We start from the raw sequence: 17,257 nt of genomic DNA on the forward strand, positions 1-17,257 counted from the left end.
CCCAGGAGTTCAGGGCCAAGCTCCGCTAGCCCTGCTGTGGGATGCGTGCTATCCTGGACTGCGCACACTGTGGGCTTCCAGGAACGAGTGGGACCTCAAGCTGGGAGCACGTCTGCTTACTGTCTGGTCAGTCCCTTCCAGGAAGAGACCTCGACCTTATGGGAATCTCCTTTCTGTCCTCTTGTACCAGCCTGCTCATTCCCATCTCCGCTGCCAAGGGGACCTACCAGTGGTTACTGACATTAGGCCCTTCTCATGCCGGCTCCAGTCGGAGAGAGCAACTGCAGTATTGTAGGGAGCTCACGAAACAACCCAGCTGTCACTGCCAGCACCACGCTAATGATGCTCAGCTCTAGCACCCTCTCTTCTCGTGCTAATAGCCATCCGCCCTCTCTGAAGGACCTGAATAAAATGCAACTGGCTAACTATTGAGGTGGTGGTTGCTGGAGGAAGGAAGAAATTCAAGTTACGAGCTGAAATTCGACATGTCTTTAATTGACCCTGTGGGGACTCGTCTCTGGTTCCTGCTCCAGTCCCCATTGCTCCTGGACATCCAGAGAGCATCATTCCTAGAAATGCCCATTCCTTTGGTCAGCTGTGACTCCAGGCAAACAGTCCATTTATTCCCAGTGCTGAATGGTCACTTTTGGCCTTAGAATGTGTGAACAGGCTGCAGGCTCAATTCCAGCAGCCCTTTTTCCCAGGTCTGTAGGCTACTTGCAGTTCACTCACATCATTAACTCAAAAAATTAAATGTGATTACAAAATGAATCATTGCACTGTTAGACGATAGAATACCCAGTGAAATATTACTGCATTTTCAGCTTACACACACAATACAGTGCACAGCCTTCATGTTCTATTTTTTACAGATACTTGCACTATAAACATGATTCTCAGAAGAAATAGCATATTTCAGTTCACCTCATACAAGTACTATTCAGCAGCTCCTCACTTGTTAGTTATGTTCCTGAAAAATGCTGCTTTAAGTGAAACAATGTTAAATGAATCCAATTTCCCCATAAGAATGAATGTAAAAGTGAGGGTTAGGTTCCAGGAACATTTTTTTTCCACAGGCAGAAGGCAGTACTGTGACGGCGCGTTGGGGGTTCCCCGTCTCCTGCACCCCGAAATGGCACAAACAGACTGCACCAGCCAGTGGAATTGAGGGTGGTTTATTGCTCCTCCAGCACAGCGCAGCACAGATGTAATCTGGTTACAGGAACTGGGCTAGGATGCCTCAGGCCCCCTTGAGATGGGGGAGACTGGGCCCCTAAACTCCAGCCCCTTCCCCTAGGCTCTCCTCCATGCTCTTCCACAGTCTAACTAAATTCCCCTCCAGCCCTGCCCCCGCAATCAGGGCAGCATTCCACCTTCCTTTGTTCCTCTCCATGGGGGGTGTCTGGCCACTGGTTCAACCAGTTTGGCCTTATCTCTGCCTAGCCAGGTTTTCCCTGCTGGGTCTTGCTCCAGACAGCAGGGGTCACCACAGCCCAGCAATTACCCCCACTACGTCACAGTTCTCCCCCCTCCGAGAGCGAACTGAGCAGGGTCACTCCGCTCGTGACCTAGGGAAGTTCGGGTCCTCTGCGTGGGAACCCGCCCCGGGGACATGGGTGCTCCCCTTGACTCGGGCCGGCCGTGGCGAGGCCCCACATGAGCTGGCTTCCCTCTGTCCACTCGCCGCCCCGCTCCAGGGCGACTGGCGCAGGCCTGTCCTCGGGGGTCACACCCACCCTTCCGCTGGCCTTGATCTCTGGCCAGGGTCTCTCGGGCCGGGGCCATGAGCCCAGTGAGCCTTCTCTGGACAGCCAGGGCGGCTTCCACCCCCGATGCTCCATCCAGGGAGGACTTCCCCTCCCATAACTCTCTCAGCAAGCCCAGAGGGTCTATCTGGGGTAGAGACCCCCAAGCCGCTTTCCTCCTGTCTTGGGCCTTCCCGCCCCTCTGGCAGGAGTCACAGGACCGGCAGTACCGCTGCACGGCTGTAAAGATTCCTGGCCAATAGAAGTGCTGGAGCAGCTTCAGCCGGGTGCTCCGGATCCCCCGGTGGCCCCCAACGGGGACATCGTGGGCCAAATACAGCAGCTTGAGGCGATACTTTCGGGGGACGACCAGCTGCCGCTGGACACCCCATGCCCTCGCCTTCCTGGGGGGGAGCCACTCACGGAACAGGAGCCCACGCTCCCGCAGGAATCTCTCCTGGCCACCTCTCCCCCGGGGCTGAGCTGCATGGAGGCCAGCCTGGTCCCTCAGCCTCTGCAAGGAGGGGTCTGCCTGCACCTCAGCCTGGAATTCAGCTGCTGAGGCAGGGATCGGGATCTGTCCCCCACCTCTGCCTAGGTCCGGAGTCCCAGCCTGGCTGGACCCCGTGTCCACTGGGATGGGACCCTGAGGACGCTGCCAGGAGTCCTTCCCTGGACCCACGTTGTCGGCCCCCCGCTGGCTCTGGCTCCGGGTAGGGACTAGAGCCTGCTGGGATCCATGGGGCCACTCCTCTAGGTCATTCCCCATCAGCACCTCGGTGGGCAAGTGCGGGTGCACCCCCACTTCCTTGAGGCCCTCCTTGGCCCCCCATTTCAGATGCACCCTGGCTACAGGCACCTTAAACGGGGACCCGTCTATGCCCTTCAGGGTCAGCTGCGCGTGGGGTAGTATCCGCTCCTGGGCCACTATGTCGGATCGGGCCAGAGTCACCTCCGCCCCCGTGTCCCAGAAGCCCGTCACCTTCCTACCATCCACCTCCAGGGGTATGAGGCACTCGCTCCGCAGGGGCCGTCCTGCCCCCACCCGGTACACGGAGAAATCCGCCTCCTGAGAATCAGACCTCCCAGGGGAGGTGCACTGAGCATCCTTCCCCTCTCTCTGAGCTGAGGTTTGCCTGCCAGCCCCTGCCTCTGGGGCAGCCTGCCCTTCCTCCCGCCCCAGCCAGTTAACCCTGGAAAGTCCCCGGTCCCGGGACCTGGTGCACTGAGCCCTCTTGTGGCCTTTTTGCCCACAGCGCTGGCAAGTTAGGCTTTGGGCTGTCTCTGTCCAGGCCCTGGCTGGTTCTCTGGGGCGCAGACGACCTGTTCCTTGGTCTCGCCCCGTAGTTGACTCCCTCCGTCGCTCAGCCGAGATCCGGTCTCTGCGCGGTTCCCTTTCTCTCCGGGACTCCTGTTCACACCCGGACCGGCTCTCCGTGAACTCATCCGCCAGCCTCCCGGCCTCCTGGGGGTTCTCTGGTCTCCGGTCCTTGAGCCACAGCCTCAGTTTGGGTGGGCACGCTTCATAGAACTGCTCCATCATGACCAGCTTGAGCAGCTCCTCTGCGGTCTGGGCTCCGACTCCAGACACCCACTTGCGGCAGTATTGCGCCAGGCGGGAGGCCAGGTCCACATAGGTCTCCCGTGGCCCTTTCTGTACCCCCCGGAACTTCTTCCTGTACATCTCGGGGGTCAGCCCGAACTTGTGCAGCAGGGCCTCCTTGACTCGGTTGTAATCCCCGGGCTGTAGGTCCTCCAGCTGACTGAGCACTCCGGCCGCCTCCTGGCTCAGTGCGGGGATGAGCTCCTGCAGCCAGTCAGCTGGGGGAACCCGTTGCAGTCCACAGGCCCTCTCAAAGGCACTGAGGAACCCATCTATGTCACCCATGTCCTTCAATTGGGCCACCACGGGCCTCTCCAAGCATCTGGCAGTCCTGGGACCCTGGGGCCCATCCGCACTTGGCGCAGCCGGTGCCCCGCCGGTTCTCCGCTCTGCCATGGCCAGCTCATGCTGCCGCTGCCTCTCTCGATCTTGGCGATCCCTCTCTCGGTCCTCTACTTCCAATTCCTTGATCCGCAGCTGGATCTCCAGCCGCCGCAGCTCTGCTTGGCTGGCCCCTGCCCTAGATGGGCTGCAGCTTGCAGGCCTCCTGGGGGAAGCTGTCTCATCTCTCCTGTGGGTTCCAGCGCTCCTCCCCCTCTCTGAGCCTGACACACTCTCAGGGGGGGTCTGGCTGCTTCCCCTGGGGACAAGATCCTGGCCCTGTGGCTGGTCGTTCTCTTCTAGCTGAGCAATCAGCTGGGCCTTGGTTGCTTTCTGCACAGGCAAGCCCCTCTCTCTGCACAGCCCCACCAGCTCTGCCTTCAAGAGTCGGGCGTAGGCCATCTGCCCACTGGGCCCCTCGGTGCAGACTCACTAGTCTAGTGCTGCAGCGCCCCACGATTCCCAGGAACCGCTTCGCTCTGTCTCCAGCACGCCTGGCTCCAGGGCTCTTGCTTCTACTGCGCCTTGTCGCTCGCCGCTGGAAGCTTCATCCACGGGGTGCCGTGGATCCCACTTCTGACACCAGTGTGACGGCGCGTTGGGGGTTCCCCGTCTCCTGCACCCCGAAATGGCACAAACAGACTGCACCAGCCAGTGGAATTGAGGGTGGTTTATTGCTCCTCCAGCACAGCGCAGCACAGATGTAATCTGGTTACAGGAACTGGGCTAGGATGCCTCAGGCCCCCTTGAGATGGGGGAGACTGGGCCCCTAAACTCCAGCCCCTTCCCCTAGGCTCTCCTCCATGCTCTTCCACAGTCTAACTAAATTCCCCTCCAGCCCTGCCCCCGCAATCAGGGCAGCATTCCACCTTCCTTTGTTCCTCTCCATGGGGGGTGTCTGGCCACTGGTTCAACCAGTTTGGCCTTATCTCTGCCTAGCCAGGTTTTCCCTGCTGGGTCTTGCTCCAGACAGCAGGGGTCACCACAGCCCAGCAATTACCCCCACTACGTCACAAGTACATACACAGTAAAGTTTTTAAAAATGTGATACTGTACACAGCAATGCTGATTGTCTCACTTGGTTGAGGTGGTGGAGTCAGAGGGTGGAATATTTCCTAGGGAATATCTTGCTGCTACCCGATGAACTGGCATCTGTGAACGACAAAAGTTTTGCTGATTGAGTGTAAGTTGTAGATGTGCCACTGCCAGCTGAAGAGCAAAACTTTTGTTGTTCAAGTGCTCACCCTCCTCTCCCGAAAGACAAAAGTTTGGCCCTGACAAGTGGCCCATTGTTGGCAGGAGCACTTTCCTGGAGTCCCGCTTGCAGGGGCTGGAGGTGTTTTGTCAGCAAAAGTGCTGGCAAACAGTGTTTACACTACACACAGCCTTATTTACAGTGCCACCTGAAAGTGAGAACAGGTGTTCACAGGGCATTTTGTAGCCTTTCATTGCAAAGTATTTACTGTAGGCTAACCCTTCAGATACCCCTTTGTGCTTTGGCCACCGTTCCATTGGACATAGAATCATAGAATCATAGAATCATAGGACTGGAAGGGACCTCGAGAGGTCATCGAGTCCAGCCCCCCGCCCTCAAGGCAGGATCAAGCTCCGTCTACACCATCCCTGACAGATGTCTATCTAACCTGTTCTTAAATATCTCCAGAGAGGGAGATTCCACCACCTCCCTTGGCAATTTATTCCAATATTTGACCACCCTGACAGTTAGGAATTTTTTCCTAATGTCCAATCTAAACCTCCCCTGCTGCACTTTAAGCCCATTACTCCTTGTCCTGTCCTCAGAAACCAAGAGGAACAAATTTTCTCCTTCCTCCTTGTGACACCCTTTTAGATATTTGAAAACCGCTATCATGTCCCCCCTTAATCTTCTTTTTTCCAAACTAAACAAGCCCAGTTCATGAAGCCTGGCTTCATAGGTCATGTTCTCTAAACCTTTAATCATTCTTGTCGCTCTTCTCTGTACCCTTTCCAATTTCTCCACATCTTTCTTGAAATGTGGCGCCCAGAACTGGACACAGTACTCCAGCTGAGGCCTAACTAGTGCAGAGTAGAGCGGCAGAATGACTTCACGAGTTTTGCTTACAACACACCTGTTGATACAACCTAGAATCATATTTGCTTTTTTTGCAACAGCATCACACTGTTGACTCATATTCAACTTGTGGTCCACTATGACCCCTAGATCCCTTTCCGCCATGCTCCTTCCTAGACAGTCGCTTCCCATCTTGTATGTATGGAACTGATTGTTCCTTCCTAAGTGGAGCACTTTGCATTTCTCTTTATTAAACCTCATCCTGTTTACCTCCGACCATTTCTCTAACTTGCTAAGGTCATTCTGAATTATGTCCCTATCCTCCAAAGAAGTCGCAACCCCACCCAGTTTGGTATCATCTGCAAACTTAATAAGCGTACTCTCTATCCCAATATCTACATCATTGATGAAGATATTGAACAGTATGGGTCCCAAAACAGACCCTTGAGGAACTCCACTTGTTATCCCTTTCCAGCAGGATTTAGAACCGTTAACAACCACTCTCTGACTACGGTTATCCAGCCAATTATGCACCCACTTTATCGTGGCCCTATCTAAGTTATATTTGCCTAGTTTATCAATAAGAATATCATGCGAGACCGTATCAAATGCCTTACTAAAGTCTAGGTATATGACATCCACCGCTTCTCCCTTATCCACAAGGCTCGTTATCTTATCAAAGAAAGCTATCAGATTAGTTTGGCATGACTTGTTCTTCACAAACCCATGCTGGCTATTCCCTATCACTTTATTACCTTCCAAGTGTTTGCATATGATTTCCTTAATTACCTGCTCCATTATCTTCCCTGGGACAGACGTTAAACTGACCGGTCTATAGTTTCCTGGGTTGTTCTTATTCCCCTTTTTATAGATGGGCACAATATTTGCCCTTTTCCAGTCTTCTGGAATCTCCCCTGTCTGCCATGATTTTTCAAAGATCATAGCTAAAGGCTCAGATACCTCCTCTATCAGCTCCTTGAGTATCCTGGGATGCATTTCATCAGGACCTGGTGACTTGCTGACATCTAACTTTCCTAAGTGATTTTTAACTTGTTCTTTGTGTATCCTATCTTCTAAACTTACCCTCTCTCTGCTTGTATTCACTACGTTAGGCACACCTCCAGACTTCTCGGTGAAGACCGGAACAAAGAAGTCATTGAGCATCTCCGCCATTTCCAAGTTTCCTGTTACTGCTTCTCCCTCCTCACTAAGCAGTGGGCCTACCCTGTCCTTGGTCTTCCTCTTGCTTTTAATGTATTTATAAAAGGTCTTCTTGTTTCCCTTTATGCCTGTAGCTAATTTGATCTCATTTTGTGCCTTTGCCTTTCTAATCTTGCCCCTGCATTCCCGTGTTGCTTGCCTATATTCATCCTTTGTTATTTGTCCTAGTTTCCATTTTTTATGAGACTCCTTTTTTATTTTGAGATTGTGCAAGATCTCCTTGTTAAGCCAAGCTGGTCTTTTGCCATATTTTCTATCTTTCCTACACAGCGGAATTGTTTGCTTTTGGGCCCTTAACAACGTCCCTTTGAAATACTTCCAACTCTCCTCAGTTGTTTTTCCCTTCAGTCTTGCTTCCCATGGGACCTTACCTACAAGTTCTCTGAGCTTATCAAAATCTGCCTTCCTGAAATCCATTACCTCAATTGTGCTGGTCTCCCTTCTACCTTTCCTTAAGATCATGAACTCTATTATTTCGTGATCACTGTCCCCTATACAGTCTTCCACTTTCAAGTTCTCAACTAGTTCCTCCCTATTTGTTAAAACCAAATCCAGAACAGCTTCTCCTCTGGTAGCTTTTTCAACCTTCTGAAACAGAAAGTTGTCTCCAATGCAGTCCAGAAACTTATTGGATAGCCTGTGCCTCGCTGTGTTAGTTTCCCAACATATGTCTGGATAGTTGAAGTCCCCCATCACCACCAAATCTTGGGCTTTGGATAGTTTTGTTAATTGTTTAAAAAAGGCCTCATCCACCTCTTCCACCTGGCTAGGTGGCCTGTAGTAGACTCCTAGCATGATATCACCCTCGTTTTTTACCCCTTTTAGCTTAACCCAGAGACTCTCTACACAGCTATCTCCTACATTCATCTCCACTTCAGTCCAAGTGTGTACATTTTTAATATACAAGGCAACCCCTCCTCCCTTTTTTCCCTGTCTGTCCTTCCTGAGCAAGCCGTACCCTTCCATACCAACATTCCAATCATGCGTCCCATCCCACCAGGTTTCTGTAATACCAATGATATCATAGTTGTATTTATTGGTTAGCAATTCCAGTTCTTCCTGCTTATTACCCATACTTCTCGCATTTGTATATATGCATCTAAGATACTGATTTGATCTTGCCTCCCTGTTGTGCCCTGACCCTCCTTTCTCCTTGCCATTATAGGCCGTAGTCCCCCCCATTTCCAACCCATCTCCCAGTACCGCACATTCAGCACTTACCTGTGGGCTTTGCTCACCTGCCCCCGACAAACCTAGTTTAAAGCCCTCCTCACAAGGTTAGCCAGTCTGTGTCCAAACAAGGCCTTCCCGCTCCTGGAAAGGTGAACTCCATCTCCGCCAAGCAGTCCTTCCTGGAAGAGCACCCCGTGATCAAGGAAGCCGAATCCCTCCTGGTGACACCATCGTCGCAGCCAGGCATTCACCTCCAGAATGCACCTCTCTCTGCCCGGGCCCCTACCTTTGACAGGAAGGATAGAAGAGAATACCACCTGCGCTCCAAACTCCTTCACCAGTACTCCCAAAGCCCTGTAGTCACACTTGATCCGCTCAGTGTCACACCTGGCAGTATCATTTGTGCCCACGTGGATGAGTAGCATGGGGTAGTAGTCAGAGGGCCGGATAATCCTCGACAATGCCTCCGTAACATCTCGGATACGGGCCCCTGGCAGACAGCATACCTCTCGAGATGAGCTGTCAGGGCGACAGATGGGTGCCTCCGTTCCCCTCAGAAGAGAGTCTCCAACCACCACTACCCTACGTTTCCTCCTCGCAGTGGTGGCAGGAGACTGCTCAACCTTGGTGGTGCAAGGCCTGGTCTCCTCCACTGTGGGGGGTGACTCCTTGTCTCCTGCTGAAAGTAAAGTGTAACGGTTATGTAACACAGTGGGAGGGTTAGGAGCAGGGGTGGAACACTGCCCGCTGCCAGAAGTAACCAGCTGCCAGTGCTCACCCTGCACCACTGCCTCCTCCATAAGTGGCTGGTCAACAGTCCCACATCCTACGACAGTGACCTCCGTGGACTCCACAGGAATACTGTCCAGGAATTCCTCATGGCTTCGAATGCTCCTCAGCCTGGCCACCTCCTCCTGTAGCTCTCCCACCTGCTGCCTGAGAGATTCCACCAGCAGGCACCTTTCACAACGGTTGTCTCCCCCAGCCTGGAGATCACTCAGTGGGAATTGCAAGCCACAAATACAGCAAGACCACACCAGGACCTGGGTAGAGGCATCCATGCTCAGGTTCTCTGTCTGGATACAGGCACAGGTGGAGGAGACAGGAGAAGTACTGGCACAAGCGCTTCGGGTCTTCATCACCATCAGTCACTCCCTCTGCCCAACTCCCTCTTCAACTCCCCTGTCTGCAGTCCCCTGTCCGCTTCGCTAATGTGTCCATGCTAATGAAAAGATAATGAATGCATTCATTAAATTGGTGGCTGAATTCCTTGACGGAGAGCGGTATGTCTCCTGCTTTGCTTGACTCCCCTTTCTGCCATATAGTTCGTGTTACAGCAGGCCCGGGTGATGACCTGGCACATGTTTGTTTTGACACTTTCACAGCAGACTTAACAAAATGCAAATTGGTACTTTCTTTGCCATTTCTGAAACTAGCTACAGCCCACAAGCCAAGGGTTAAGGATCTGAAGTGCTGCCCGTGTGCTCAGAACTCTGAAGAGCAGGGCTCTGGTGCGGAAACTACAGAACTGAACTGCCAGAAAGATGCGTCTGTCTGATCCATGTACTGCTCTGCACCCAGCGGCTTTCCCCCAGCCCTTTCTTTAAAAACGACTCTACGACTTTCTTAATGTTCAGTGCCAGCAGTCTGGTTCCATTGTGGTTTAGGTGGAGCCCATCCTTCCTGTGGAGGCTCCCCCAATCCCAAAAGTCCCCAGTTCCTAATAAATCCAAACCCCTTTTCCCTACACCGTCTCATCCACGCATTGAGACGCTGAAGTTCTGCCTGCCTACCTAGCCCTGTGTGTGGAACTAGAAGCATTTCAGAGAACGCTGCCATAGAGGTCCTGGATTTCAGTCTCTTTCCTAGCAGCCTAAATTTGGCCTCCAGAACCTCTCTCCTAGCCTTCCCTAAGTCATTGGTACCCACGTCATGCCTTCCCTACGTCAGGTACCACGACCACCGGCTCCTCCCCAGCACTACACATAAGTCTGTCTAGATGCCTCGAGAGATCCACAGCCTTCACACCAGGCAGGCAAGTCACCATATGGTTCTCCTGGTCATCACAAACCCAGCTATCTATGTTTCTAAGGATCGACTCCCCCATTACTAACACCGGCCTTTTCCTAATGATGGGCGTTCCCTCCCGGAAAGGTATCCTCAGTGAGAGAGGAGACCATAGCGTCCTCTGGAAGGAGGGACCCAGCTATGGGATCATTTCCCTCTGCTCCAGTTGACTGGTCTCCTTCCCTGAGCCGTTCATCCTCCTCAGCGGCACAGGTGCTGTCTGACCAGAGGTGGGACAGTTCTACAGTGTCCCAGAAAGCCTCATCAGCATACCTCTCAGCCTCCCTCAGCTCCTCCAGTTCAGCCACGCTGGCCTCCAAAGCCCGAATTCGGTCTCTGAGGGCCAGGAGCTCCTTGCACCGAATGTGCACACACGCCACCCGCCCACAGGGCAGGTAATCTCACACGCTACATTGGGTGCAATAAACAGGAAAGCCCCCACTCTGCTGCTGGGCACACCCCTGGCACCCCTCCCCGAGAGTGACTGAACCAGGAACATTTCCCTGGCTATCGGACTAGCAGATAACCCCTTCCATCTCCTCAAAATATTACCCCAAAACCTGAGGGGGAAGAGCAGGCCTGGTCCACAGGACCAGTGCTGAAAACCCCAGTGAAGAGCATGGGAATGCACTGATGTCCAAGGGGCCACTGACCCAAACACAAAGCCTCCTTCACTTCACCTACCCATCAGCTCATGCAACGCCAACATTACCCCTTCTAGCCACTGGCTATGGCCTGAAAACGAATGGCCATTCCTGTAGGACCCGCAGGCCCCACTGTGCTTTCCTCAGACTGATTGCTGCTCCCCTCTGTCGTTACCTCCTCCTGATGCCCCTGAGCGCGGTGGGTGGAGGAAGAGAGAATGGTGAGAGAGGTAACTCTGAAATACCTCTGACCGTCAGACGTGGGTTTAAAACACTCCAGGTAACTGGTGCGAAAGCTTTAGCCAGCCCAGCTTCACCCTTCAGTCCTTTGAGCTGGAGGGTGCATGTGTGCGCCCGCTCACGTGCCAGAGAGCCCATTTCTGTGTCCTGGCGCTGTAGCCGCAGTTCCTTTGCCTGATGACCTGTGCTTTCCTCCGTGTGTAGGGCATGAGTCAGAAGGAGAGCTCCAAGTCCGCCATGATCTATATCCAGGAGCTGAAATCAAACCTCAGGGACGCCCAGTTGCTCAGTTGTTTGGAGTCTCTTCGAGTGTCACTCAACAACAACCCTGTCAGGTAAGGGGCTGCTGGAGCAGAGGAAACCAGGCAGGGAACTGAAGCTACAAGCAAGGGGGTTAAGTGCTTTCTTCCCAGGGCCTGGGGGTGGAGCAGAGGAGAGAGGCGGGCGGGTGATGTTCAGTTCTATGCGTTGCTAACGTCTCTCTGTTTCTTACAGCTGGGTACAGAATTTCGGGGCAGAGGGCCTCAACTGCCTGCTGGACATATTAAAAAGACTCCATGACGAGAAGGACGAGGCACCCAGGTGAGGGGCGCTATTTAGAAAGTGCTGTGTGTCTGGGATGTCCCCGCCTTGGCTCTGAGTGCTCCTTCAGGCATCCGGCGCTGAGCATTCCCCACAACACCCTGCGTATCCTGCAGATTGGAACCCTAGAACTGGAAGGGCTCTCGAGAGGCCATCAGCTCCCTTGCGGCAGGACCACGTGCCGTCTAGAGCATCTCTGGTAGATGTGTCTCTAGCCTGCTCTTCAGTGTCTCCAGAGCGTGAGCACTTGCAGTTCTTCCCCCTGCAAGGCCTGGGAGCAGGCAGCCTTGCTAAAGCCAGGGGAGTTTCCCTTTTAGTAGCAGGAACAGAAAAGTGCTTTTGTTCTTCAGGGCCCATAGGCCTGTTCCCAGCCTGGTCAGACCCAGCTCTGGAGCCAGTCACTAAAGCAGACAGTTTTGGCCTTGTCCCCTAACAGCTGTCAGTGTGTGCTCACTGGTGGCTGTCTGCAGCCATTCTTTCTCCTTTTTGCCTGCTTTATGGACACACTCCAGTTAAATTAAATCCACGTAGCCATAGAGAAAACACCCCCATCACCAGTATGTGTGAATTAGCACAGGGTCTCTCCAGAGCCCTCTCCCTTTCCTGGTTAGGGCAGGAGTGTGGGAACTAGGAAACCAGGGTTCTTGTCCTCGCCCTGCCACTGACTCTAGCTTCCCCCTCTGGTAGACGGGGGCAGTGGGCCTTTGACCCGTCTCTGTGAAGTGTGGCTGAAGAGCTATGGGAGTGACAAGTTACTATGCACAGCACTCTGCAGAGCCAAGCAAACCCCTGGCCTGCTGCATTGGCAAGCTGTTATAACCAGGGCTCGCCCGTGGCAAGTAGATTTTAGCCCCGTGCAGCGCAGTCAGTGCATGCGCAGCGCCCAGTAGCGTGTGGCTGGCGAGCCCTGGTTATAACCCTAAGGGGCTTGTGAGGCAGCAGGATTTTTACTGCATGTCCGTATTGTTTGGCTGATTGGAGATGGCGGGAGAACAAGCAAAAGCCAGGGGCCGGGCATTCTCACTGCCTGGCCGGCGGGGTGTGGGGGAAGAGATGGCATTGGGGCAGTGCTTGTGTCTGGTGCTTGCCAAAAGAGGTCTTCAGTGGGCTGAGATGAACAGGGCTTGACAATTGTGGGGTGACTTGCGGGGGAGGGCAGAAGCTAAAGTTGAGCAAGACGTGGGTGATGGTGGGTGGGGGGGTTCTCCAGGAGATGGAGCAGCCTTGCCTTGTCTTGGTTTTGAATTCATGTCTTCGGGTGGGGCGTCTAGTGAGGTTGGAGTACTGCTCCGGACACCTCAGCTCTTTCCTGGTCCTACCTGAACGTTGTGGGCCTCCTGCCCTTTATTTGGGGGGAGGACGATGGGGCGTGCTGTGCTCCATGTGACTGTTCATCAGCTGACTTCCCTTCCTCACAGCTCCTATGACACGCGCAGCAAACACGAGATCATCCGATGCCTGAAGGCTTTCATGAACAACAAGGTGAGATCCCTGTCCTCGGCCTAGGCCCATCCAAGTGTTGTCGCCTTCTCTTCCTCGTGGATTCAGTGCTGGCAGCGTGGGGCTAGCCCCAGAAGTGTTAGGGACATGGGGATGGACTCTTCAGTAAACACTCGCTCACGCGCTGCCTCCTCCCCCTCGGATTGTGCCCTTCCCCCATCTCCCACCTGGGCCCTAGTGTACATTCTCCAGCCTCTCTCTTGCAGGCATTTTGGAGCACTTGGTTCGCTCTGTTTTCCTCTGCCCTGCATCATCCTCTCTGCTGTACCCCTGCGATATTCCCATCTCCTTTCCTGCTTGCTCATACGCGAGAGCGCTGTCTTCCTTCCAGCCTCCCTTTCATGCCCCAAGCCATCTCATTCCCCTTCCCGTTTGCAGGCATTCTGGGCACCAAGTATTAATCCGTTAAACTGCCCTGGCCCTCTGTTTTCTCCATTCCTCCTCCTTGGTCACACATGCTGTGAGCGCTCTCGGCTTCCTTGCTAGCGTCTTTGGTTCCTTTCTCTCTGGACACTTCTCTCCCTATGCACGCTCGTTGGGATCCCACCAAGCCCCTTTCTTCTTGCTGGCATCGATCATTTAGGACCCCCAACTCCTCCTTGGTCTCCCCTCTGAAAGGATGGAAGGGCTGTGTGGACAGACGTTGGCCAAGCATCTTGCCATCTGCACTGTCTGGGGAAGTGGCCTGCCTTGAGCCTTACAGCAGTCTCAGCTTTGAGCCATAGACGGTTCTCACTGTGCTCCTTGCTTGGCTGGCTGAGCCACGTGCACTAACCCCCTTTCTGCCCCCCACAGTTTGGAATCAAGACAATGCTAGAAACTGAGGAGGGGATCTTGCTGTTGGTGAGAGCTGTTGACCCCAAAGTCCCTTCCATGATGATAGATGCTGTGAAGCTGCTGTCTGCTCTCTGTATCCTGCCGCAGCCTGAGGATATGTAGGTGTCTCAGACTCAGCGAGCCCCATCCCTCTAGACGGGGCAGTCGTTTGCCTCTCTGGAGACCCCTCTTCTCTCCCTTCTCGCCCCACCCCCAATTCAGGCAGCTGCTGAGTCTCTCTTCCTGCTGTTTCAGGCATGAGCGTGTTCTGGAGGCGCTGACTCAGCGAGCGGACGTGGAGGAGGTGGAGCGATTTGGTCCCTTGTTGGACGGTCTAAAGGGCAGGACCTCCGTGGCACTGAAGGTACCTCACCTCTCGGGTTGTGGGCATTGTACTCTGGGGGTGTCAGCTCCAGCAGTTTGGCTGCTCTGTTTGTAGCGAGCAGGGCGCGGGAGGGAGGGTGTCGGATGCCGTGTGTTTGATAGCTCCCGGTTTGTAGCACTCCCTTGGTTGATGGGAATGGAGTTCTGCCTGATGACGAGAAAAGGCCTGGCTCAGTCTGATGCAGAAACTCTCTGTTTTAGGTAGCCTGCATGCAGCTGATCAATGCCCTTATCATCCCCGCCGATGAGCTTGACTTCCGAGTCCACATTCGAAGTGAACTGATGCGTTCTGGGCTGCTGCACGTCCTTACGGTAAGGAGCAGTCACCTCCTCCTGCGGGGAGCCGTCCTCAGTGAGGACGGCAGCCACTGCCTCAGGACTTGGTACTGCTCAAAAGCGCCAGTAGCCATGGAGTCGTATGGCTCTTCCCAATCCAGCAAAACGGCATCCTTTCCCTGTTGGAAGTTCAGTCCTACAGAGAGTAGAAAGGAGCATAAACTCTGGCAAGTCGTGTACAGCATCTCATTAGGCAGGCCAAAAAGAATGCATTTGAAGAGCAGCTAGCAAAGTTCAAAAATGTAAAGGTCATGAGATGCAGGAAGTCTGCCAGCCAATCAGGGGCCACCGGGCCATCCAGGCACTGAAGGAAGACAAGGCATTGCAGGGAAACTGCATGTATTTTTTGCATCATTGGTCCCTGCAGAGAGATTTCCAGACCTGACCCATCCTTTTTATGTGACCAATCTGCAGAGCTATTCCATACTGAGGTGTTAGTAGAGGTGGTTTTGGGACACATTGATAAATTAAACAGGAGCAAGTCACCAGGACTAGATAGTATTCACCCAAGAAATCTGAAGGAATTCAAAAGTGAAATTTCAGAACTCCTACGTGTGGTATGGAATTTATCACTAACAGCCTCTGTACCAGATGACTGGAGGAAAGCTAATGTGATGCCAATTTTTTTAAAAGACTCCATAAGTGACCTTGCAATTACAGGCTAGTAAGCCTCATTTTGTTAGTGGGCAAATTGGTCGAACTATAGGAAAGAACAGAATTATCAGACATCTAGATAAACGTTATTTGCCAGGGAAGAGTCAACACAGCTTTTATAAAGGGAAATCACAGTATTCAAGATGTGGGCGTACCATGGATTTATATTCTCTGTCTTACTCTCTATTCCATTTTTAATTATGCCCAACATCGTTTGCTTTTTTGACTGCTGCTGCACGCGGAATGGGTGTTTTCAGAGAACTCTCCACAGTGACTCCGAGATCTGTCTCTTGAGAGGAAACAGCTCATTTAGTCCCCATTCATATTCTACGTAGAGTTGGGATTACGATTTCCAATATGCATTGCTTTGCATTTATCAACATGAAAATTAATCTGTTTTGTTGCCCAGGCACCTAGTTTTGTAAGATCCTTTTGAAGCTCTTTACAGTCTGCTTCGGACTTAATTATTTTGAGCAGTTGTGTAGTATCTGCAAATTTTGCCCCCCTCGCTGTTTACCCCTTGCTCTACATCATTTATGAGTATGTTGAATTGGCTTGGTCCCATGACAGAGCCCTATGGGACACCTGTAGTTACCGCTCTCCATTCTGAAAACTGACCATTTATTCCCAGCCTTTGTTTCCTATCTTATCAGTCCAGGAGAGGACCTTCCCTCTTATCCCATGACAGCTGACTGTACTTAAGAGCCAAGGGTTCCATCTAAGCACCCTATATCCACTGGATCCCCTTTTCCACATGCTTGGTGACCGTCTCTTAGAATTCTAGTGGATTGGTGAGGCAGGATTTCCCTTTACAGAAACCATTTCCCGCAAGAATTTATGTTCATCCATGTGTCTGACAATTCTGTTCTTTACTATGGTTTCAATCAATTTGCCCAGTACAGAAGTTAGACCCACTGGCCTGTAATTCCTAGGATTACCTCTAGAGCCCTTTTTAAAAATTGGTGTCACATTAGCTCTCCTCCAGTCATTTGGTACAAAATCTGATTTAAAGGCTCCAAACCACGGTTGTTTGTTCTTTAATTTCCCATTTGAGTTCCTTCTGAACTCGGGTGAATGCCATCTGGTCCCGGTGACGTGTTACTGTTTAGCTTATCAACGTGTTAAAAAATCTCCTCTAACACCGCAGTCAGGGAAAATTCCTCAGGTTTGTCTCCTACAAAGACTGGCTCAGGGTCGGGAATCTCCCTCACATCCTCAGCCAGGAGGACTGACACAAAGAATTGAGTTAGTTTCTCCACAGTGACCATACCGTCTTTGAGTGCCCCTTTAGCATCTTGATCGTCCACTGCCTGTTTAGCCGGCTTCCTGCTTCTGACGGACTTAAAAATACTTTGCTAGTTTTGAGTTTTTGCCTAGCTGCTCTTCAAATTCCTTTTCATTCCTCTAAAGCACCTGGCATTGGCCGCTGTCAGAGGACAGGGTCCTGGGCGAAATCAGCCACTGGTCTGATGCAGTGTGGCTGTTCTGTGTTCAGACCCTTGCTGCAGGAATGATGTGGGCTGTATTGAAGCCCTGTTCTTGGTCAGTGCCTCCTCCCTCCTACTTACCCAGCCTCCAGGGTCAGTTGGATGATGATCACACTCCCTTTGGTGTTTGCATCCCTGGGTCTGTGCCCGTAAGTTCCCATGTGGCAGCCTGTCAAGGGCCACGCGGGCAGGGGAGGAGCCTCTCCCTTGGACCTGCTGAGGGAGAGGCACCCCCTGTGGCTGGGAAGAGAGCTTTCTCCCTGAGACCGTCCCTAGCCCCACCCCAGAGCTCTCACCCCGCCTGCGTCCTCCTTAAGCCCTCAGTCGTGAGCCCATCCTGGAGCCCTCAACCCTGCATCAAAATCCTCTGCCCC

General features: G+C 52.8%; 1 protein-coding gene across 1 annotated transcript in view; it reads left to right on the top strand.

The window, feature by feature from the left end:
* Positions 1–17,257, top strand: part of DIAPH1 (diaphanous related formin 1) — a 111,743-nt gene that overhangs the window by 30,970 nt on the left and 63,516 nt on the right. The window contains exons 5-10 of the mRNA XM_075900019.1: positions 11,329–11,459; positions 11,620–11,706; positions 13,125–13,188; positions 14,002–14,141; positions 14,278–14,386; positions 14,608–14,718. Coding sequence (XP_075756134.1) covers positions 11,329–11,459; positions 11,620–11,706; positions 13,125–13,188; positions 14,002–14,141; positions 14,278–14,386; positions 14,608–14,718 — 642 coding nt within the window. The remainder of the gene's footprint in view (positions 1–11,328; positions 11,460–11,619; positions 11,707–13,124; positions 13,189–14,001; positions 14,142–14,277; positions 14,387–14,607; positions 14,719–17,257) is intronic.

The sequence above is a fragment of the Pelodiscus sinensis genome, chromosome 17 (assembly GCF_049634645.1).
Source record: "Pelodiscus sinensis isolate JC-2024 chromosome 17, ASM4963464v1, whole genome shotgun sequence".
NCBI lineage: Eukaryota > Metazoa > Chordata > Testudines > Trionychidae > Pelodiscus > Pelodiscus sinensis.